General features: G+C 38.3%; 1 protein-coding gene across 2 annotated transcripts in view; it reads right to left on the bottom strand.

Annotated features, from left to right (window-relative positions):
• Positions 1-25,755, bottom strand: part of MAN2A1 (mannosidase alpha class 2A member 1) — a 166,141-nt gene that overhangs the window by 113,089 nt on the left and 27,297 nt on the right. Inside the window, exons 3-4 of one of the 2 annotated variants that reach the window (XM_028102691.2) lie at positions 23,488-23,632; positions 10,205-10,376 (exon numbers count right to left, since the gene is read on the bottom strand). In XM_028102691.2, coding sequence (XP_027958492.1) covers positions 10,205-10,376; positions 23,488-23,632 — 317 coding nt within the window. The remainder of the gene's footprint in view (positions 1-10,204; positions 10,377-23,487; positions 23,633-25,755) is intronic. The other variant, XM_088023423.1, reaches the window with a different exon arrangement.

Below are 25,755 nucleotides of genomic sequence, written 5' to 3'. Positions count from 1 at the left end.
TTTAACATGTTCATTAGATTCAACCATATTACCATGTATTTCAGTAATTCATTCTTTTTCATTGCTGCGCAGTATTCCACTGCACAAATATGCCTTTTTCATCTATTATCTTGTTGATGGACATTTGAACTGTTTCCAGTGTGAAATTACCATGAAAATGTCTAAACAAGTCTTTCTGTGAGCATGTTTTTATTTCTCTTAGGTAAATTCCTAGCAGGGGGCTCCTAGGTCTTATTATGTATGTGTTACTTTGGAAAACTCTGGTGGTTTTTCAGAAAGCACTTGTCCCATTTTATATCCCCACTAGCAATATGACAGTTCCAGTTGCTGCACATTCTTGTCAACTCTTGGTGTTGTCAGGCTTTTTGATTGTAGCCATTCTAAAGGGCTTGTGATAGAATCCTGTAGTAGTTACAATCTGAATTTCCTTGATGACCAGACATTAACCAGCCCGAGCACACACACCTTCCTCCTCACTGCTGAAGCCTCATAAACTTCTTCCAGGTGTTTGAACATGCCAAGCTCTTGCTGATAATCCCTGGTCCATAATCACAATTCTCCTCTCATAACCTGGAATTCCTTCCCCACCCCCTATGTAACTGGCTAATTCTAAACCCCTTTCAGGTTTCAGCCTGAATACCGCCTGCTTCAGGAAGCCTTCCAAGACACACTTCTTGCTTCCATAGAAGGAAACACTTTATTGGGATACTATGTTTTTTTGTTTTTTTCCCTTATTTTATTTTTTTAAATTTTTTTATTTTATGTTATGTTAATCACCATACATTACATCATTAGTTTTTGATGTAGTGTTCCATGATTCATTGTTTGCGTATAACACCCAGTGCTCCATTCAATACGTGCCCTCTTTAATACCCATCACCAGGCTAACCCATCCCCCCACACCCCTCCCCTCCAGAACCCTCAGTTTGTTTCTCAGAGTCCATAGTCTCTCATGGTTTGTCTCCCCCTCCGATTTCCCCCCCTTCATTTTTCCCTTCCTGCTATCTTTTTTTTTTTTTAACATATGTATTATTTGTTTCAGAGGTGGTACACGTCTGTGATTCAACAGTCTTACACAATTCACAGTGCTCACCATAGCACACACCCTCCCCAATCTATCACCCAGCCGCCCCATCCCTCTCACCCCCCACTACTCCAGGAACCCTCAGTTTGTTTCCTGAGATTAAGAATTCCTCATATCAGTGAGATCATATGATACATATCTTTCTCTGATTGACTTATTTCGTTCAGCATAATACCCTCCAGTTCCATCCACGTCATTGCAAATGGCAAGATTTCATTCCTTTTGATGGCTGCATAATATTCCATTGTATATATATTTACCACATCTTCTTTATCCATTCACCTGTCAATGGACATCATGGCTCTTTCCATAGTTTGGCTATTGTGGACATTGCTGCTATAAACATCGGAGTGCACGTACCCCTTTGGATCCCTACATTTGCATCTTTGGGGTAAATACCCAGTAGTGCAATTGCTGGATCGTATGGTAGCTCTATTTTCAACTTTTTGAGGAACCTCCATACTGTTTTCCAGAGTGGCTGCACCAGCTTGCATTCCCACCAACAGTGTAGGAGGGTTCCCCTTTCTCCACATCCCCGCCAACATCTGTAGTTTCCTGACTTGTTCATTTTAGCCATTTTGACTGGTGTGAGGTGGTATCTCATTGAGGTTTTGATATGGATTTCCCTGATGCCGAGCGATGTTGAGCACTTTTTCATGTGTCTGTTGGCCATTTGGATGTCTTCTTTGGAAAAACGTCTGTTCATGTCTTCTACCCAGTTCTTTGGGTGTTGGGTTTGATAAGTTCTTTATAGATTTTGGATACTAGCCCTTTATCTGATATGTCACTTGCAAATATCTTTTCCCATTCTGTTGGTTGTCTTTTGGTTTTGTTGACTGTTTCTTTTGCTACTATGTTTAATTACATGTCTTCCCTGTTCTGCCTTGAAGACTGGAATCAGGTCTGTCTTCCTCATCTCCTGTATCCCCGAAGTCTAGAACAGTTAAGTATTTGTTGAATGAATGATGGAGTAAATAAAGGAAGGCTTCGGAAATAAGGTAATATTTCAGCTGAGTCTTGAAAAATGAGTAAGATTGAGATTATCCATTGCACAAAAGGAAAAAAAAATTCTAAGCTCAACTCATGGGCAAATTCCTAAACAAGAAATAACATGTGTCTGAGGACACCCACGTGGCTCAGCAGGGCTAAGAGTAGACTGTGAGGCAGGAAGTGATCAGAGGGAAGGATGGACAAGTAGGGAGGAATCAGGGCAAGAGCCAGTGTGTGCCAGACAAAAGAGATGGATCTGTACCTTTTGACACTGAAGCATCACTGAAGCATTTTAAAGCCAAGAAGTGAAATGGACAGAATGATATATTAGAAACCTAACTCTGTTGGAGAAATGGAGGACACTTGGAAGAGACAGAGGTAGACACAGAAAGACCAGCTGGAGGTTTTCATAATAGCAGGAAACACAGAGTAATGGGCCTGGAGCTGGGGTTCAGAGCACAGAAATACTAAAGAGGCGTAACTAACAAGGCTTAGGGGGACTGACTGGATTTGGCCTGAATGGCAGATGGAAAAGGCAGAGCACACAATGCTTAACAGCACTGGTTCTGGGGCCGGGCTGCCTGGCTCTGGTCCTCATGCCCTACTCACTAGCTGGAGGATCTTAGGTGCGTTCCTTTACACCCCTGCCTCAGTTTCCTCATAAGGAAACTTAACTCATCTTAACTCCTAAGAAAACTATAGGACTGACCGGATATATACATGTAAGTGCTTACAACATGCCTGGTATACATTAAGCACTCAGGAAGTGTTAGCTGTTACTATTATCATTAAACAGGGAAAAAAGATGTTGAGGTTGGCACTTTAGATCTGGACGCAGGCCAACATCTAGTAAAACAACAGCATGGATGAGCCTGCAGGATGAAGAGGAGAAGCAAAGGGTATGACCCCCACAGGCGAGAAAGGGACATGGAGGAAGTGAGCAGAGGAGGAAACTGAGGGGATGAAAAAGGAATGCTCAGCAAGGCAGGAAGAGAAACAGGGCAGAAAGAGCTCTGGGTCACAGAAGACAAAAACGGAAAGAATTTCAAGGACAGTGAAGTGGTCACCGTTGATGCTGCAAAGAAAGCCTTCAGGGGGACGGCGCAAACATCCAGTGGATGGAGCAGCTGAGAAGTCCCTCATGGCTTTTGCCAGTATCCATGAGGTAGACAGAAGCCAGCAGCCGAAGTGGCTGAGGGGTAGAAGCTGCACAAAGCTGCCTCACTGGTAATGAACTGGGAGTGGAGGAAGTGGGGTGAAATACATACTTCTTCAAATACACATATGCTGCTGCTTCAACTATTAGAACTAAAATTATTTTAGACACCGGCGAATTGCTTTGATTCCTTTGATGAAATGCTATGTATCTTTAGGCTCTAAACTCAATCCAAATCTGCAATTTACTCTGAACATCACAAGACACACTGTAACTTCTTATTGCTCTGCAAATTTCACAGCAGCCTTCAGTCAAATACCATAAAATCTGACCTGTATAAAATGTATAATAAATTAACCTGTATGAGAACTTTAAAGGTACATTTTTATAGTGAAACCTGAAATGTACATCAATAAGTTTGGATTTGTATTATTTAAGAATGTGATCTCAACCATTTCTCTGATTTCAATAAGCAAACAGATAGTTAAGAAAATAGGGTACAAGGTTCACTTAAATATAAACCTAGGAGGGGTGCCTGGGTGGCTCAGTTGGTTAAGCGACTGCCTTCGGCTCAGGTCATGATCCTGGAGTCCCGGGATCGAGTCCCGCATCGGGCTCCCTGCTCAGCAGGGAGTCTGCCTCTCCCTCTGACCCTCTTCCCTCTCGTGCTCTTTCTCATTCTCTCTCTCAAATAAATAAATAAAATCTTTAAAAATATATATATATAAACCTAGGAAAAAATATGTAAGAGAATGACAGAAAGAATAAAAATTTTCCATTCTTGGGGTCTCCCGAGTGGCTCAGTTGGTTAAGCATCTGCCTTCAGCTCAGTCATGATCCTGGGGTCCTGGGATCAAGTCCCACATTGGGTTCCCTGCTCAACGGGGAGCCTGCTTCTCCCTCTCCTTCTGCCCCTTCCCCCTCCCAGCTAGTGCTCTCTCTCATGCATGCGCTAACAAATAATCTTAAAAAAAAAAAAAAAAAGATTGTGCATTCTTGGCAAAGCAACGAAACCCAGCAATGTGTTGAAGATAAAATATTTTCATTAACCGTCACTTCAATAATCCTTCACTGATGATACCTTTCCTCCCCACACACATATGAAGCCTTATTTCATACCAAAATATCCACACGGAAGCTGGTCAAGACTTCGGTGAACACAAACTGTTCTAGGTTCCAACAACTCACTGGGCTTCTTCACTGAACACCAGTCTCAACAGCAAGAGCACATGCCCTGTAAAAACTGTTTCAGTGTCTCAGTGCCCAGAGAGAAAAAAATAAGTATGTAATATGCTGGGTGCTAGTCAAAAGAAATGCTAAGGTTAATGTTTCAGCTGCTTGATTCTGAATAAGGATTCACATTTTGATGTATTATAAACAACATGCAGTATTTAACTGCATTTAGCTGAAGAATATTCAAATATGAAGCCTAAAAAGTAAAAAGAATGTTAACATCCTAGTCATTTTCAAAAATAAAACAAGCATAGACAGAAAATGTGTTGATTATTTAACGGGAGGAAGTTTCTTTTAAATCCACTGGATATGTGTTACAAGTAGGCACCATGACTATAATTGATTAAATTACTTTAAATCACACACACACACACACACACACACACACACACACACACACAAGGCTAGATGTTGTTTGCATGGATCTCCCTTTAGTTAACTAGATTCTCATTTTTAAAAGCTTATAGAGCTGAATACTGCCGCCACAGGGGGTGAGAATCAAACAAGTCACTGCTAGAATAGATTATGGGGATCATTTCAGTTATGTTTCTGTTAAGTTTCCACAATCAATTGGTATTCTTCAGGGACAATAAAAGCTTACATGGAACTCTGCTGGAATTAACAGGTTCTGTTCTGCAATAGCTAGCTTGCAAATTTAGGTACAGACATATAATCCATAGACTCATCTTCAAAAAGGAAAAAATAAGCCAGTGCATAAGCATTATACTAGCAGTCAAAAAAATTCTATCAGTTAACACCACTTAGTACAAACTCAGAATTTTAAACACTGAAAGCACACCTATACATCTATTAACTTTTCCCCAAAACATACATTTAGGCAAGAAATACTAAGAATGTTATGTTTGAGTAAGTAGGGGGAAAAATGCTATCACCCTAATTCCACAGATAACTGTAATAAGTGAATAAAAGTGTACGATTATGCCAAGAAGGGAGAAAACTTTGACAAAGCTTGACCAGAAACAAAACTCATTTGCCCTAAGTTTGCTATAAAACAATGTTTTCTTTGGGACTCCTAGGTGGCTCAGTCGGTTAAGCGTCTAACTTTGGTTCAGGTCATGATCTCAGGGTTCTGGGACTGAGCCTGTCAGGCTCCCCACTCAGGAGAGGGGTCTGCTTGTCCCTCTCCCTCTGCCCCTCCCTCCATTTGTGCTCTCTGTCTCTCCCTCAAATAAATATAAAATCTTAAAACAAAACAAAACAAAAAGAACAAACAAAAACAATATTTTCTTCAAGCAAAATTGTATCATCAAGATCAGGCCTATATTCCAGAATATTTCGCATTGCCAAAATAGCATCTGTCAAAAGAAGTTTAAGACAATGAATTGAGCATTAGATTCTAATTTGTATTCCCACTCCTTACCACATCTTACCATTTTCTATCCTTAATTTAGGTTGAATCCCGTAACATTGATATTTTTGTACATAAAAATGGTGAAATACTGACAATTTCATACAGCTCAACCTAAGTAAAATGGCCAACAGAGTAGAAAAAGAGAGAGAGATGTGCACCCAGCTAGAGTAAGGAGAAGGGGACTCTTCCCATGCTATAAAATTGGCAGTGGATCTAACAGATACTACATAGATGAAACTAAAATTATTCAAGTACTGAGATGCCATCATCCTACAAAAAAAATCAACGTGGAGTCTCAAATCATAAAGAGAAAGGACTCTGAGAGATTTGGGCAACAGCCCCTAATTTGGAGGGCCAAGGACTGAAGCAAAGCTGTATCTTGGGACAGACACTAATCACTATCTCCATACTTCAACCTGAGGGCTCTTTGAGAGCTCAACCTACAGAGAAGCCTCTCGACCCCAAGGTCCTTTCTGCTGCAGAGGGTAGCTCCCTAATGCAGCCATCCTGGGAGGAAACAAGCATGGCCACACCTTACGAAAAGCAGCAGGCAGCAAGCCCAGTTTCCTTCGGAGGTAGCTGGACTCTCTCCTATACTCTTGTGAAGCAGGACCTTCAGACAGGCCAAAGCTCTTACTTGGCTTACATGTCACAAAACAGAAAGCTGAATGGAGAAAGCTAATCCTGGCCTCCTCAGCCTCATCCAGCAGAGAACAAACACTTCATAAATCTCCCCATCTTCCCACTGCCCCAGCTCCTCTCCTCCCCTCGGCCACTCCTTCTCATGACAGGGACCTCTTCTCCAGCTGCTGGGTCCCTGATGCTTATGCAATCTTTCAGAATCCAGCTCTCCAACAAAGGATCTGAGGGGGAATACATCAGCTAGCTTTCTTGTTTGCCAACAACACCTGCTGACTCCGGAGAGGAAATGCACTGGGAGACTCTCCTGGGCACACAAAACTGAGGACTACAAGTCCAAGCTTAACGAAGGGCTGGAAGAAAATGAGAGGCCATGCTACAGGGATCACAGGGACCATGTCCCAGGACAGGAAGAGTCTTATGAACGCACCAGGGCTGTGAGGGATGACCTGCAACCTTCCCTCTACGTCTGCCTCCTCTGCTTCCTTTTGTCCATCCTCGTTTCACTCTCTAACAACTCAGAATGCTGGGCAGTAATACACTGATTAGCTGAGCTCAGGTCATAGCTGGCCTATCTGACCTGAGGCAGGAAGATGGAGGATCTGACATGTGTGAGAGGCCATTTCCCAAAAGGAAATCAGGGGGAATGGATGCTGGCCAGTCACTATTAACTAACACCCACAACAAGGAAACAAAGTATTTAGTTAGAACAGGAAGGAATCAAGGCCAGTTACACTCTCTGTTTTGGGACAAATTCCAGGTGTATGTACATCTGTTATTGTTCAAGGATGAATAAAAAGGAGGAAAATAATTGGACTTAAAGGGTACAACATAAAGAATGCAGAACTGAGGGGTAAAAAACAAACAAGCACACAAAAACAGTTAAAACCAAGCATTCAAAGCCAGAAAAGAACATGTTTCATACCCTCAAAGAACTGAATCTGAAGTGGGGGAAAAAAGAACCCTTAAGAAAAATCTCCCAAACATAGTAAATATAACAAAGAAGTCAAAAATGCATGTGGAAAAGCGAGACTCAATAACTAGAAAATTTAATCCCTAGAGAAAATAAAAACAGTATCTAGTAAGAGCAGAACACATAAGCCGAAGATATGTTTGAATTGACAGATGGAAAATTTAATAATAAGTTATACCTAGATACATGGTCAAAATTTAGAATTTTATGGATAAAATTTTAAAAATCCTAAAAATGTCTGAGCAGGGAAGTGGAGGGGAAGGTTATCTTCACTGAAGCAATACATTAAAAAGCTTTTTTAAGAAAGAAAGCATATATTTTATAGTTAAATTCTTTTATTAAAAGATAAAGACTCTCAGGATGACTTCGGAACTAAAGCTCTACACTGAGTGTCCAAGAGAAAGACTCAAAGTGACAAAAACTAAAGTAACAAGAGCTTTTAATATTTATTAAGGACTTAAAATATGCTAGGCATTGGGCTAAGCATTTATTTTTATTCATTCACTCTTCATAAAAACCAAATAAAATAGGTCCCAATATTATCCTCACTAGACAAAGAAAATGAGACACAGAGAGGTTAGGTAATTCGCCCAAAGGTCACACAATAGATGGGAGTTGCCACAATTTGAACCCAGGTAGCCTCGTTCCAGGGCCTAACCATTTGAACTACTGTTCTAAATGAATTCTCTCTAATGTAAAAAGGGCACAGAGATCAGGCAAATCCAAACAAACTACAAGTGAGTGGTAGTTATAGTAATTTTAGTTATTAAAAGGAGAAAAGATAATTATTTGTCAGTGGTGAGAGTTAGAATTTATGATCAAGAAAAAGAAATACTCAGCTCAGGAGTGCCCAAACCTCGTCGCTCTTGCACCATTGGAGATATTCAGGAGGCAGTTGCAGAATGCATGACTGAATGAGCTAATAAGCAAAGATCGGGCACAAACCCTTATGTACTAAATTTAAAAAGTAATAAAATCCCTAAAAATAAAAGGGAGCTGACAGGGGAACAGTGGCAAAAAATAGGTAGAGTCACTTCTGCTATAAATGCTTGTTTCAAAAACAAAAATTTATTCCAAAGTGAATGATTATATCAGGGAGCAAATTTTGTATTGCTTAAGTGAAATTCTGTCCCTGAGAAACAGAAGTGAAGGCAGAAAACTGCACCCAGTTGAACCCAACCACATAGGGATACACAAGACAACACACACACACACACACACACACACACACACACACACACACACACACACACACACCCTCCAAGGTCTACCAGCTACCTCAGTTCACTGTGTTCACAATCATCCACATATGCCAAAAAACTTCCTGTCAGATTTCAGATAACCCACTTTCTACCACTTTGCACTAACTCACAATCTGTACCCTTTCTGACATCCACATCTACAAGTATAAATTTCAGGTCTTTTATTGTAGCATTTATGTTATTTCTAACCACCTAACATATGTAAAACTCTACCAGCATCTTTATTAGATTCCCATCTCTTCTGTGTGTGTGTGTGTGTGTGTGTGTGTGTGTGTGTGTGTGTGTATCACTAGCAAAGTTTTTGAATGCTGTGCCCTATCAAGGAAAAAAAAAAAGGTCTGATGGATAATGATGGAAAACCAAATCTCTCCAAATTATCTTTAAATATTTGTGTCAACTTCCATCAAAATCCTTTTCTTTTTTGATACAGTAGGAAGAATTTAACAAACTAATTCTAAAGCTCCTTGGGAAAATTAAGTGGTCACTCATTAAAAGAATTTTTCAGTAAAGAAAGACAAAGGGAGATTTAAATTGCCCGTTAATGAAACAGATCTTAAAGCCACGACAATCAGAGTCAAGCAGAAAAGTCCATGAAAGAAGTCAGAAAACCCAGAAATCAATGCAAATTTAACTACAACAAAGATGGCACTTCAAATCAGTAGGGAAAAAAAATGGACAATTTACATCTTAGGGCAGCAGCAGAGCACAGCATGGGAGGGAACAGCCCGTGGGGCTGGACAGGCGGCCCCGGCTGGCACGCCAGCAAGGCACATCCCAGCTGGGTGACCCCGGACGACCAGTGTCTTTATCTGTAAAACGAGGACAGTCATTGTACCTACTTCACAGGACTGCTGCAAGGATTGTCAGTTATCATTTGTGAAGTGCTCAGAAAAGGCACTAAAACAGTAAGTGCTATATATGTGGTATTAAATAAATAAAAGAAAGCAATTCATGCTATGATAATCTTTTAAACTCTTGGGAGCAGAAGGGAGGGACACATGGGGAACAGATTCTCCCATCATACCACACTGAGAAAATATGCATTATCAGTAATCAAAAATCCAAATTAAAGTATTTCACCCATCAAATTGGTCAAAGTTTTAGAAAAAAAATTATACTGGTGGCCAACGAGGCAGAGACATTGGTACAATTCTATATGGAAGATAGAAGAATACTCTGAAACAATCTTTCCAGGGGTCACTTTGATTATATGCTTCAAAAACCGTTTAAAATATTAAGCCCCTTTGACCTAGTAATTCAATTTTCGGGACAAAGTTGGAACATAAGGACTTCAACAGAAAGTTTCGAGTCACTTTTTCAGAGATGAACCAGAATCAGGGAAAAAAGGATGTGAAGAAATATTTTAGTTTCAGACATAATGCTAAGAATTTTTACCTTCTAAAAATTCAACTCTTGTTTCACTGTATAATTGTTTCATATTAGCAAATTGTGAAAACAAAAAACAAACAAACAAAAAAACAGTTTTAAAACAAACCTTTTAACAGCATCCTTCTTCGGCTTATCTATAGTGTCCCACCACTTTGAAAGGTAAGAAATCTCAGACCACATAAATTTTCTCCGTGAGTCTTCTTTCAGCTTGATGACCATGTTATTAAAAATATACTGAGTCATCTCTCTAAAGTAGTCATCAAAAGTCTTCAACCAACCTAAATCAAGACACAAATACACAACAAAGGTCTGATTCGTATGTCTGATTTCAACTCAGTCACATTCCATTGCATCACCTTTGGATACCCTTAGATGTTTCATTCATATGAAGACACATTTAAAAATTTCAGGAATGTTTCAAGTAGTGAAATTCCATTTCAATGGACATGAAACTCAAAAAGTCACTAATGACAAAAACACTCTGAAAACTGCACAAATTCAGATAGAGATGAGGAAAAAAAAGAAAAATGACCTGAGGCCAAAAAGCATTTATTTATGCTTAGTAATTATAGTATTGAATTCAATTATTTATAATTTATCTCTAATTTAAGGAATTTGCTTTAATTCCAAAAATCTGAACAGCGTTAACCAGCTGGCAGTACTACTCATAATGTAATGAAAACTGTATCCTTTCATACCACATCTGATATTCCCTACCCATTTTAGTAAGTAAACTTAAGAAAAAGAAAAGTATAAACTATATAAGAGCCAGCAGCAAAGCAGTAAGGTAATTAAGAGCACTATTATGAATACAGAGAAGTAGAATTATGCCAAGAACGGGCATTAGTTTCCAAAGGCTGTAAATTATTCCACTTTTTGGAAGCACAAACTGACACTAATCAAACAACACAAGTGTATACATGTATGTCAAGTCTTTTTCAAAAGAAAATTGTAGATACTGAGGACTTAGTTCTCAGACTTTTCTCAAATATCCCGGAAATTTTATCTAAAGATATTTGCAATTTCACTATAAAGAAACATCTTTTTATAAGATTCTATTTATTTGACAGAGAGAGAGAAAGAGAGCACAAGCAGGGGGAGCGGCAGGCAGAGGGAGAAGCAGACTCCCCGCTGAACAGGGAGCCTGACGCAGGACTCGATTCCAGGACCCTGGGATCATGACCTGAGCTGAAGGCAGACGCTTAACTGACTGAGCCACCCAGGTGCCCCATCCCTATAAAGAAACATTTTTAACAGGACCCATAGGTCCAAGCATAGCCCTATCTAGCAGAGCATTAAAGCAACATGATAAGCAGCCAAGGGAAAATCATACCCAGCTATCCACTGGCCACATGGACCTTCCAAAGAACAACCTCTTATCTATGAAATCTTACAGAGAGATAGGAGTTTCTATACATCCAGGCTAAACTACTGCTCTATTTTTTCCAAACCTCAAACATGTGGGGAGACTAAAATATTAAGGGGTCAACTGGTTAGTTCTTTTGTCTATAATTAATATCTGAAATATACTATATTAGCTGAAAAATAATAAAATGTGCTAGGGCAGAGAAGACAATGCAACTGTTTTGACAATGTAAATATGAGCTTCTGAAAAGGGCACTGACACTCTGTATTTCTCCCTTTTGCTTTAACTAAAATCTATTCATTCATTCCACAGTTATTTAGTGAGCATGTACAAAGTGACAGGTATGAAGCTAGAAGCCAAAGAGGAATTCAGTGTAAAATATTCTTTACAGGACTTTCTTGATCTGGGGCACCTTTAAGTACTTTTAAAGTCACCAAAGAATACTATGTGGATAATTTAACTTTTCCATGTTTAAATAAAAAGCCTATACATATAGAAAATTCAAAGATAGCTCATGAAATAGTGCTTTGCAAAGAATCCCATCTTGCTTGGCAAAGGTACAAACTTGGACTCCTGCCCCAGACCACAAAGCCAAGATCCACATCTGGATTCCCAAGGACAAGCAAAGAAAATCCAACCCACCCCAAGAATGCTCTAACTCACTGCTAATGCTGACCATGCCAACATCTAAGACAAAAAAACATCAAGTGCTCAGACCAGAGTCCAGGATCTAACACAGCACTTGAAAAATGTTAGTTGCTATTATTATTATCATCTTCATCAGTCTTTAATGGACCCTTCCCCATCTCTACAATCAAAACAGGTGAAAGAGGAAATAAAAAGATATTTCTAACCACTAAATTTTGAAAAGGGCACATTTATTTAAAACATTTAAATAAACTGTTCCACATCTTAAACATATTGGTAACCCAAAACTTTGGTTTGCAAAGAATTCATTCTATGCCCCTATTAAGGGCTGAATTGTGTCCGCTCAAAATTCCTATGTTGAAATCCTAAACCTCAATACCTCAGAATGCAACTGTATGTGGAGACAGGGTCTTTCAAGAGGTGATTAAGGTATAATAAGGTCATGAAGGTGGGCCTTAATCCAATAAGTCCTTACAAGAAAAAGCAATTAGGACACAGACATACACAGAGGGAAGACCATGCGAAGACAGAGGGCTATCTGCAAGCCAAGACGAGAGGCCTTCAGAAGAAACCAACACTGCTGACACCTTGATTTTGGACTTCCAGCTTCCATAACTGTAAGGAAATAAATTTCTGTTGCTTAAGCCACCCAGTCTGTAGTACTTTGGGATGGCAACCCTAGCAAACTAATTTAGCCCTAGAAAAAATCAGTGTTATTACCATCTGAAAAATAAAGATTGCACTGTGGGGAGAATTTATTTTACCAAGTACCATAATAATAATTTAATTTAACATGTATCTACCTCCATATTGCAAGACTGAGCTAAAATCAAATGTTTGTAAGTGACCTCTACTTCTGCACCATGCTATTATTATACATGTGCAGTAAGGACCATGTAAATTCTTGAAATGGCTCTGTGAAAATTACTGTCTTTAAGACATCACACATAGGTATTTTACCTAAATTTTAACAAAAGTCAAAACTAAGCCCTAATTATTTGGCTATTGACTCAATGAAAGAAAAGAACTATGAACAATGGAATTACTCCAAAATTAATTTAATAATAAAACTCTAGTAATCTAGCATAGAAAGCAAATTTAGAGGAAATTGTCTTTATGAAGATGAATAAGTAACAGGGTTTTTTTTTTCTTTTTTAAGTACAATTACTTGTTTTCATCAGTTATAATTTGTTATTAGCTAAGATCCTTTCAAAGAATAGTTTATCACAGGAGTTTTCATAAAGAAATCACAGTGACTGATTAATTCATTTTGCCTTCAACACTTCATTTGCCCTTCAGCAATCATGCAGAAAATATGTCAAAGATACTTACGTGAGCCAAAACACATGCTCAGAGATGTCAACTTAAAAGCCTTCCATAAAACTCATCTATAATAGATACTAATATCACTACATATAACACAATTAATGAAGAATGAACTAAAAGATAGCCTCTTGCAGCTTTCAATATTGAGTAATATAACAGTAAATTAGCTTTTATTGCTCTTATACAATAGAGTAATCAAGTATTCCCTTTTACACTGAATTGGCTCTTTCTTTTCCTCAATTACTGTAAAACTACAATTGTATATTAACATAAGACCAATCAGAAAGACAGTATTTTATGAAAAGTTGTATGGGATGATTTTTTGTGACATAAAGTTATATTCCTACCTCTGGATTTAATAATCTTAGGACATTGAGTTGCAAACTGATTTACTTAAGTGGTCAATTCACAGTCTTTTTCTTTCCCTTGAATACACTTGGAAATTGAACTAGGGCTAGAATAGCACGAAGAATACCTTTCCATTTATTCTTTTTCCCCTCTAACAACACTTTAACCCATAAAACAGCTAATCACCATTTTTAAGTAAGTGGGGAAATATCTGAAACAAAGAATACATAATTAGAAGTTCTTTAAAGCAGGCATAACTCCAAATTTGCTATCACTGTTTTATCATAAAAAATTTTAAGTTCTAAAATATAAAGCCTAATAAAGTTGACAACTCTACTGCTTATTTTTAATGCTTGTGAACAATTAAGCACCTCGTAACTGTTCATTGACAAAACACTTTTTAAAATTTCACTCTTGATCCTGCTTCAAAATCTAAAGACTTTGTGGCACTCTGATCCTCTCAAGGAACACTCAGTTTCATTTGGTTCAAGGGCATACACAGCACCAATTTAGCACTTGGGCAAGGGAATCCCTTCCTGAGCCCTGGTCACTTGAGGGATCTTCCCATTCTTCCTCTGACCACAGTCCTTTCACACAATAAATTCCCAAAGCAAAGGACGTGCCCACCCAGAGCCTGCTCTGACCTGCCCTTCTGAGTACCAGGGCCCAGAAATCTGTGTTCAAACAGCCTCAAGCCAGTTTCTAGAGTCCACCAGGGGCCTTCTATATGTTTTTCTATAGGGAAGTTGACCTGCAGGTGGAACCTCCCTAGCCTGAGCAATGGGCAGAGGGGATGCAGTTTGCAGGGGTGTGGGAAGAGTGCTGGGGTGTCTGCAAAGGAGGGCCTGGTTTAGGACAGGGCCATTTCTGGGAAACAGGGTTGGGCTACCATAGGCTGGCTCTTCCCACATGCACCAACACATTCTAGTAGAGAACTGGAGCCTGATCAATCTCAACCCACACATGGCCTTACTGATAATGGTGCTATTTCTCAAGGCAGGATGAAAAGACCTATCTTTATTTAGCAATGTATCAGTTTGATTTATAACTTTTAAATGTTTATACAAAGGGCCTCAGGGCCTCCAGGTATTTCTGCCCCAATTCCTACAAATTTGAAAACCTATAACCTGAACTTCAAAGCATTCAATTCTCATGAAGCCAGCACCTGGTATGAAGCCTACACCATCAAGAATTCAGTAAGTATGTGATAGATGAATGAAATGTGTGGCCAAAAGGATAGGGGAAAAAAAGGTATATGAAATATAAAAACAAATTTATTACTCCAACTAGAAATGAAACCAAAAGGAAAAGACACTGCTCACATACACAATTAGCTCTAAAGCATTCATTGTCTGTTCTGATGCTAACCTAATAATCTTTGGCCATTATCTTTTAAGGTTCTATTTTATATTTTAAAAAGCTCTGTCAGCCCTAAGATGATTTAAAACACACATCCCCTCAAATCATCGCTACACTGTTGTGATTTTAACTGCTATAATGATTTTTTTAATGACTACATTTATTCTACTCAAAGTTAAATAGGTACCGAATGTTAAGAAAGCATAGTAAATTTTGAATCAAAAATAATTATATCCAGATAATAAACATGTAAAAACTACAACTTAAGCTTCAGGTTACTTCTGTTTTAACATAATATTCTCAAATTAAAAAATAAATATAAATATTCATAAAATAATAAAACTTCATTTTAGTAATTAAGTTATTGTCTACCACCATATGATCAACAGGTTTCTCCCATCACTTGTCAAATCCTTCCATAGTTGACTGCAATAGCCAGTCTTACACTTAAGGCATCACGTACCATCTTAATTGGTATTATCGTAACTCAAATCCGCTGCTGATTAATTTTAATTCTAACATTTCTATTATAAGTTAAGCTTGTCTCCCCCCGCCCTGATAAACTGTGAAAGAGTTTTCACCAACGTCTTGTTCCAGTTTATTCATTCAAACACAAACCAAGCCTCTAATAAGGCAAAGCAATAAAGCTAATCAATGAAAACAGATTCCACAGTGAAAATAGGAAAGAAATGCCGTGGGAAAAATAGAAGTGGTGAATTCCTACCAGGAGGACAGAAGAGATTCTTAGAATAGTCATCATCTGTATAGAGGAAAAAGGCGGTAGTTCCCAAATAGAAGGAAGAGCATATGGAAAAGACACTAAGCCACGAAGGTCTGTGTCAGTTTCAGGGAGCAGAAGGCAGGCGGGTATGGCTGCGTGGCAGCTTACATGGTGGGAGTACGGAGAGAAATAAAAATAGAAGTGGGGGTCAGATCGCCGAAAATCTTCTAAACCATTCTTGATTCTTGCTGAAAATTTAGGAGGAAGGAAGTTAAGGTCTTTTGATCTGTGCTTTCAAAAATGAGTGTGCTGTGAATGTAAAGGACAGACGAAGATGGTAAAGTAGAAAACAGGAAACGAGGCCACTGCAAAAATTCTGCTGGAAAACGTTTATGAGGCCAAGGAGGCAAAATGGAGAGAAGATGCTAACTGACTGAAGCTCCCAAGAGAGAGAAGAGAGAGACTCAAAGACGAAGCTGAAGTTTTCCAAAGACCTGTGAGTCTCTGGAAACCTAGAAGCCTGCTGAATACTATAAATGCTTCTGAACTCAGGTTTCCAGAATCACCTCACCTTTTTCCCAGATGATTCAGTGTCATCTAATAGTTTTCAAAGCATATCAGCTTCACGTCCACGAAGCTGTTTGAGATACAGCACTTTTTGAACCCGTGTTAAGATGCCCTCACTGGAAATTCTATCCCACACCACGGGAGCCATCTGCATTACTGTTAGGACAGTTAGGGTTTTGTTCACCCTGCAGCTGTATGTATAATGTCCAATTGTGACCCCTTTACTATAGTGCTTTTCTAAATGCCCTTTAAAAGACCCGCATACCTCGATAGTTGACACCTGCCATTGTGAGATCAACCTACACAATAATTTCTAAATCTGGGCTAAATTTACTTCCCTCCCTTGTTAAGGACTCCATCCATGAGCATCAATTCACACTGAGTAGGACACTTCAGGCCTACTACGTCTTCCCCAAACAGGGCTTAGTGGTCTGAAAAAAATGAAAAGTGTCTATAATATGAAAGACACCGTTAGAAGTAAAAGTAAAAGTGACTTCCTTTGAGGAGTTACTCTTAGGATACGAGGCTATTTAGCCTTACGGTCAAGGCAAATGTGGGGCAAATTATCAGTTTCTAAAAGAAACCATTTAAAAGCTGGAAAAATACTGCTTCAAAATGACTTGCTAATTGTAAAATATGCAGCAATGAGGAAAACCACTCACCATCTCATGTACTCAAGTAGTATTTAAGGACAGGGACATCCATTTCAAAAAGGATAGACCAGAAGGAAAAAAGGAGGGGAAACAGTGTGGTGAGGTGTCTACTTTTGCAAGACAGTTCATAAAATGTTTTATATGATTAATCATACTAAAGTGGATGGCATCTGACACGGAAACACTTAAAAGACCTTCTTCCTAGAAGCTCTGCCTGTGGTTTCAGAAGTATTACCTTCCAGAAACAATATTAATAGTTACAAGTCCGAGTCCAGAGCTTGGGTTCAAGCCCAGGCCTGCCACCAACACATTACTTGGACTCTCTTCTGCCTCAGTTTTCTCACCTGTGAAATAAGGGTAATAACAGGACTTTTGTCATAAAGTTGCTGAGAGCAGTAATGGATTTAATACGTGAAGAGAACAGTGCCTGAAACACAGTAAAGTCCCATAAAAACTAGCAATTATTTGTATAACTGGCACATTGGTGAGCTCTGAAGCACCCAGACTGGACAGACAAAAGTAACCAAAATAGGAGAATGGGGACATGTCTGATGATCACCTACACCTCTAGGTGCTACTTGATATATATGCTCCTAAGGAATGCAGTCCAGTGAGAGCCGCCAACAATCAGCATTCTCCCTCTGAAAAAGAACCTCAATACACCAATTTCAGAGATCGCTTAAAAAGATAATTCTAAAGAGCTATGTAAACATTTAACTCTTAGTGCCAACATTTTCTTAATTAAGATTGCCAGATAAAATACAGGATGCCAAGTTAAATTTGAATTTCAGATAAATAATGAATAAATGTTTACTGTGTGTTCCATATGATATTCGGAACACATATACACTAAAAAAATTATTGTTTATTGGAAATGTAAGCTTAACTTACATTTTTTTTTAAAGTTAAATCTGACAACCCAAGGGGCTCCTGGATGGCAAAGTCGGTTAAGCATCCGACTCTTGGTTTCGGCTCAGGTCATGATCTCAGGGTCCTGAGATCAAGCCCTGAGTCAGGATCTGCGCTCAGCAGGGAGTCGGCTTGGGATTTTTCTCTCTCCCTCTGCCCCTCCTCCTGCTCGAGCACTCTCTAAAATAAATAAATAAAATCTTTAAAAAAAATCTGGCAACTCTATTAACAGCCCAAGGTTCAGATAAATGTGCCAAACTAGTTAACGCCCATAAAGCAAGAAAATCATTTGAACTAAATAAAATATCTTGAGAAGCAGCATGGTAAGTAGAAAGAACAGAGATCTTAGAATCAGGCAAATCTGAGCTTTAATTCGCCATCCTGTGCCAATTTATAACTGATGGATCTCGAAGACATTAGTATATTGCCCTTAGCCTCACTGTCTTCACCTGGTAAATGGGGTTTAATTTACCAGTTTTGAGGGTTGCAGAATGGATTACATGAAGCAACACACACTAAACACTCCCCTGATACAAGACAGGCAATGAATACCAGTTCTCACTCAGTTCTTCCTCATGCATCTTAGCTCCAGAAACTCAAATTTCCCATCACAGTGGCCAAAACCAAAGAACTCATTTTATCCCTCAATTATTAAACAGAACAAAGTGCTCCCCAAACTGTGCCCACAAACAAACCTCCCCTCTCTTGACCATCTCCTTCCACTCAGCAGGTTCCTTTGGCAGATGGAGATGCAAGTCTCCCCTGCTTTCACCCGTCTGGGCGTTACCCAACTATGGCTGACCAGAACTCTTTTCTTCTGATTGCTAAACAATACATGAGCAGAAAACCTTTAAAATAATGTCACACTGCGATTTCCTCATGTTTTTGTTCTCTCTTGCTTTTTTTTTTTTTTTTTAAGAAAAAGGGCATAGGGGCATCTACATGGTTCAGACGATTAAGGGTGACTCTTAATTTTGGCTCAGGTTGTGATCTCGGGGTCGTGAGACTGAGCCCCAAGTCCGGCTCTGCACTCAGCAGGGAGTCTGCTTGGATTCTCTCTCCCTCTCCCCTCACCCCACTTATACCACTCTAAAATAAATAAATAAATCTTTAAGGAAAAAAAAAGAATAAGGGTACATACACTCATTTCAAATTACCATATAATGCTAAATGCAAAATTCTGTTTCCTTAATTTTAAAAAAAAGTGAAAAATCCTACTCACTCATTTGAATCAATAAAAACTCTGTAAAACAACTGCAAATGCACAAAATAAAGTGATTTTCCACTGTGGCTCTTGTGCCTAGGTCTCTCTCTGATTTGGAGTCATACCACATGGGGGATTATCTTCTAATGTTCATTTTACAAATTGCTTAACTAACAATATGCTGTCCAACTTTCCATTTAGTATACCTTATCTACTCTCTACACGCTGTGACTTTTTTGAAGGAAAATTAACTAAATATTTCAGCAGTTTAAGTAGTGGGAAGGAAAGAATTAAGATTGTAGATACAAAGGTGCTGTAATTGTGTTTTAATCAGCTTATTAAATATAACATGAACATGTATCAATCAACTAACATTTAATTTCATGGTCTATGATTCAAAACTTTTCAAAAGCGTACCAGTACAAAGTTATCAGCATTCACTTAACAATTGCTTTCCAATTTTGTTTTAACTCATGTAAACCATATAAAATACTGTACGACAACTGTTACATGTCCTCATAGACTGGAAGAAGGCATGATTAGGAATTAAAATACAAAACATAATTTGAAATTTATCTGTCTTGTGAGATATCAGAACTTGATCCAAAAAGAAAAACACCCACATATATAAAAACACAGCAACAGAATTCTTAAAGTTAGGGAACTCAATATAGGAATCTTTCATAAGTCTATTTCAAACATTCCTATCCCCAACAGACAAAACTCCGATGAAACAAACCACTGAGCTAAAGTTTGTTTTAAACTGTTGCTGCAGAAAATGCAAACAAATCTCTATAAATCTCATTTAGAAAGTAAACCGCCTAACTGCACATTCATTTAGGAGTATTATACGAAGATTTCCCATTACAGAGTCACATTTTGACTTGGAATGTTTGCGCACACACTTATCTCTTTTCTTCCACTGAAAGTGGGGTTTCTTCATGATGTGAATGATTTACTTCTTCACAGAATAATTTAGCTTACCTAAACTCTACTTTTGTGAAGGAGCTGTGAAAATTATCAAGAAAAGCCAGCGGGTTCCGTTCTCTATTTTGCTTGGTAGCAAAAATCGCTATCCCTTTCGCTTTCAAAGGTCCATGGGGGAGCCTGGGTGGCTCAGTCGTTAAGCATCTGCCTTTGGCTCAGGTCATGATCCCCCGGGTGCTGGAATCGAGCCCTGCATCGGGCTCCCTGCTCCCTGGGAAGCCTGCTTCTCCCTCTCCCACTTCCCCTGCTTGTGTTCCCTCTCTTGCTCTCTCTCTCTCTCTGTCAAATAAATAAATAAAATCTTTAAAAAAATAAAAAAATAAAAGGTCCGCGACGGACTATTATTTCTTCCTCAAGTGGAGGAGGGCCTGAGGGTAAGGGTCATTAACATCTTTTACTAAGACAAAAAGACTCAACCCTGGTTGCTAAAATACCAACAGAAAGATTCACTTAGAGCAGTCAGGACCAGGGATTAGAGAAATCTCCCCACGGAACAACACACTAACTACAGCGGGAACCCCTAAGGCAAACAAACAAAATCTCAAAGGCATAGGCAATCCCTCCCTTTGAAGAGCTTCATATCATCTGCTATTTGTATTTAAAATTACAAAGCACATTTTAAATGTTTTTTTTTTTTTTTTTTTTTTTTTAAGGAATAGAAGACAACAGGAAGAAGAGATGGAGGGAAGCTAAAGAAATGCGCAAGTCAAGGTCCAATGTTTCATCTGAGTCTGCAGAATCACATTCCCTGGTTCAATGGTTATTTAACTGAATGAGTCAGTACCATGTGCCGCTGACTCTTCTGGGCATTAGGGACCTGCTGGTTATAAGACAAAGTGTGAGCCCTCACTGAGCTTACAATCTAGTGAGGAGACAAAGCAGAAGTGCTGTAAACGTTGACATCTCTGTGTGCAAGTATGGAAGGTTCAAGAAGCTTCAGAGGGGCATGGAGACAGGTCAGGAAGGCCTCATCTCTATTTAGCAATTACTATATGCCACTTGTCCATACTATATGCTAGGCAATGAGACAGACTGAACAGGAGGCACATGTTCTCTGTCCCTTGAGTGTACTCAGGTGGGAGGTCCAGGTAAAGTAACAAGGAATTCCTGTGGTGTCACTTACTGTCCCTGGAAGTCTGACAAGTTGGTAACGCCTTCATCATGAATAGTGGCACTCACCTTCTAGGGTTACTGTGAGCACTCAATGTTTATAAAACATTTGGCATGCTACCTGGAAAATCACAAATTTTATTATTACACTTAAGTGTACGTGTTCTAGAATTACAAGAAATGAGATTGGTGGAAACTGAGGATGGCAGAAAAGGGGAAGAGACAATAAAAGTCTTTAAAAAATCTAAAAGGGAGGAGAAATGGGTTCACATGAGGACTTGCAAGACATACTGCAAAATGTATTGACGACCCTAGAAGAAACTGGATACAATGGAATCACATCACACACCCAATTAAGAGACAAGAACTGAACGGGCGGAGAAGAAAGGAGAGAATAATTTAAATACGACAGGGGCTCTGCCACCATTTCACTCAATAAGGGAATAGTTCAGAGTGAATGAGATTTACAGAGAAAATCATCTGTAGTCCTACAGGCAAACTCGGATCCCACCTATCAAGTGTGAACACCTCACCTCACTGTAAGTCTAGATATAAACAAAGACCTGTTTTTCAGTACACATACCCTAGATGCAAATGTACTATTTAATCTGACATACAAGTAAGTAAATAGCAAAAGGTATTTTAATTACATGTGATTTTCCTCACCTTTTGTATTTACTTGATAACTAACTCCTGCTTTAAGATGATCTACCATATGATCTGCATTTGACAGACACACAAATGTGCCCAAAGGACTTGGGGCCAGTATACAGCCAAGCCAGGATGCCTGCCTCATTCTGCCTGGCTCCAGATCCCTCCAGTCTTTCCATGATGCCTGGCCATCGGAGTTTGGATTTGAAGGGACAGGCTAAGATTAAGGAGGAAGAAGATGCAAAACATTTAAGAGAAGAGGTTAATAAGATGGATGGGTATTTGTAAGAAAAGATAAAGACATTAAGACCAAAGACAGAAAAACCAAGTCAGAAGCTGGTGTGACATATGCTCATCACAAATTTCCAGAATAATATTGATTTCACATATTTCAGACCTCTGTGCATACTGAATTTTGAAGTTTTATGTTAATTCAAACATTTCAGCATCCAAACTGTCTCTGAGTACCTTTCGCATCCAAAGCAGCACACGTGTGTACACACACATAGACACACACAACTTCACCAAATCACGTGTCCAGACCTAAAGCAACAAGTTCTACTGTCTTAGAAACAGAAAGGAACATATGCCAATAAACCAGTGGGAAAGGATATAAGTCAGAGATAAATGAATGCTGGGAGTAAAGAAAAAAACCTTCAAAGTACTAGGTGAATAATGGTGCCTCTGATTAGTAATGATGAAATGGAGAAATTGAGAAAAATAACAAATAGAAGTGTAAGTCAGTCCTCAAAGGAAGTCTTTCGAAGTACATTCCCCAAAAAATCCTGCAATGGAATTCATGAAGTATTTACTCTGTGCCAATGTACTCACACTAACAAATCTATACATCGAATCATATTTCCCACTGTAATTTTAGCAATTTTCCCTTACCTTGGAGAAAAAAGTCTCCAGCCCCAATAAATTACAAAAGCTGTCATATGAAATAATAACAATAATGATAATGACAGGAGTTACTGGGGCCATGCATCATGCCTTTACATTTCATCTTATGAAGCAGATACTTTATTCTGATTCTACCCGGGAAAATACTTTTATGTTCAGTAACTTGCCTAAAGTTGTCTCACACCATGGGGTTGGGACTCCACACTCATGTCCACCTGACTAAGGCTCTTAACCACTTTACATTGCTTTTCCATTTTAAAGATCCAAACGTTCCCACGAGAATTCTGCAATTTTTAGTGCCAGTTTATGAACACAAAATAATTCTCCCATGCAGTATTTTACAAGAAGTAACTACAATGAACAGTCAGCACCTTAAGTGAATTCAACTTTTCATCCCCAAAACAAAGACCTTCTTGTGTTTATTACTATTTCACATTGCACAAGTACTATCCATGAATTGCTCATAAATTGGTAAAAACTCAAAATACAATGACATATAAAAGGAATACGTTGCTGGAACAAGTCAGCGAATAGTGTCTCAAAAACTTGAGAAATCAGCTCTACCAGATTCTCATTAAAATACTCTGTGTGTACAGGGGCTTAATAACCTGTAGTTTTTTTGAAGTGTAAATTTTACCTGGGTCATTATGGGAATGAGGCACCACAAAGACTTGAAGGGGCTTAGAGTCCCATTCATTAAATAAATAGCTAATGTCAAATCCTTGTTTCCAAACTCCACCATCTGGATTGTCAAAAGGAATTAGACTGTAAACATCCAACATCTAAAAATACAAAAGACAAAATATAGGGGAAAAAAGAGTAAATTTAACCATGTATTATCATTTTTAATTTGAACTTAATGTTGGAAAATATTTGCTCAAAGCTATTCACTGTGTATGTATTTTACTAGATAAAACTATTTCTGTAGACATTAATTGAATAGTTTAAGGCAGAAAACATTTAATTACCATTCAAATTCTTAAAATGCTACTGTGTTACTTAACTATCCTGATAAATAAGCCCCTCCTCCATCTGCTTCTAATGAAAAATAATTTCATTCAATTCCTTCTTGCCCTGCTTTTCTTCTAATACATTCTAGTGGAAACTGATAGGAACTAAACAGCAAAGAAAAAATTTCTTGATGAAATGTGATTATGACCAAATATTTCAGCATTTTCACAAGCAATAGTGATAATGATTTTTTTTATTTTGAGTTCTTTATTTTACAATTAATCACATATATCTTAAAATCTGTATTTGAATGGAAATGCATCTACAGCTATTCCTTCATTTAGCAAATGTTATGTTCACCTTTTTCATTCTAAAACTAAAACTACAACTGAGTCAATGAGGCATAATCATGTAAAAATGGAAATTTTTAAACGTTCAAATGCTCTCTATGTTTCCAATGTAGTAGTCCTAGGTAATGATCTTTTTGGACACAAAGGAAAAAATATTGCAGAAAAAAAAAAACCTAAAAGCTGGTATTTTACATATCCTCTATAATACTAAATGTGACAAAGAACACAAAACTGATTTTACCAAAATTTGACTTTGGTAAAATTTAAATTATGTAAAAATTATATATAAAATTTTAATTATGTAAAAATCACTATATATGATAAAATATATAAGCGGGTTACAAAAAAATTTAAAGATACTGAGCAAATTATGTAAAAAGTGAATGCAAAGTATTTTAAGGCAACAACATATCTCTCACTTCAGAATGTATGACTTTAATAAATAAAATAAAATGCTCCCAAGGATGAGTCGATAAATCTTTGGGAACCAGCTGGAAAGGAGGATGTGTTAGCAGTCTCTGTTATTCCTTCTGGTTCTTTCTCCGGCCCTGCAACTCACCCTGTACCCCACTGCCTCGATCCGCCTGCCTTCTGGGGTTGTTCACAACACTGCTGTTTCTGTCCAGCCCAGATTTAACAACCCCCTCCAAAAAGAGTTTTGTTGTTCTCCTTTAAAAGGTACTTATTTAAAATCTATACAAAGCCAAGACTCACAAAAGTAGATATACCTTCACAGCACAGAATCCTGATAGTGTGGGAACCTGACCACATACTAGTTGATAAGATTGTAGGCACAAAGCCTGGCCAATTCTGTCTCCAGTTGCTGGCTTGGCCTGTGAGCCACGGCTTCAAGATCCTATCACATTCTCTGTCCCCAGAAGTTAGTGGAAACATCTACTCCAAAGCAAGGCCAGAGCCAACCCATTTTGTCCAACTGTAAAACATTTGCCCTTTACAGACGTGTCACCAAGTTCCAGCTTCAGGTCTAAGGTACAGGTTAAATACAGCTCCCTGCTAACTGGCAGAACAGAGCACATTTGACACACTTTAAATTTAAGAAAAGCAGTAGTCCTTTCTTATCCTAGTTTACAACTCCACTACCCTCTAGAAAAGCGCTATCCAAGAGAAACAGAATGCAAGCCAAATCTGTAATTTCAAATTGTCTAGTAAAATGAAATAAGTGACATTAATTTTAATGACACATTTTATTTAATCCAATATACTCATAATATTATCTCCATATATATGTAAAATGAAACAAAGTATTTTGCATTTGTTTTCATAATAAGTCTTCAACACTTAGAGCACATCTCAATTCCAACTAGTCATATTTCAAGTGCTCAGGAGCCACATGTGGACAGTGAGTTTCATACTGAACAGCACAGCTCTAGAATATTTCCCTTCTCTCTCTCACAAAGAGATATTCAGCAGAAGGTATCGAACCCTACACTGTGTAAAACCTATAATGTATAAAAGATATATAGTAAGAATAAGGTTTTTCTTATACTCTTAATAGGAAGATAAGAAAATCTCTTTGGTCAAATTTAAACCTCTAAAAGTCTTCATCTACTAGACAAAATAAGACCTAAAAAGCATACAAAAAG

Source organism: Eumetopias jubatus, unplaced genomic scaffold (assembly GCF_037043125.1).
Source record: "Eumetopias jubatus isolate StellerSeaLion01/CBP00866 unplaced genomic scaffold, mEumJub1_p1.0 scaffold_5, whole genome shotgun sequence".
In the NCBI taxonomy this organism is placed as follows: domain Eukaryota; kingdom Metazoa; phylum Chordata; class Mammalia; order Carnivora; family Otariidae; genus Eumetopias; species Eumetopias jubatus.
This window is presented reverse-complemented; position numbering and strand designations above follow the sequence as displayed.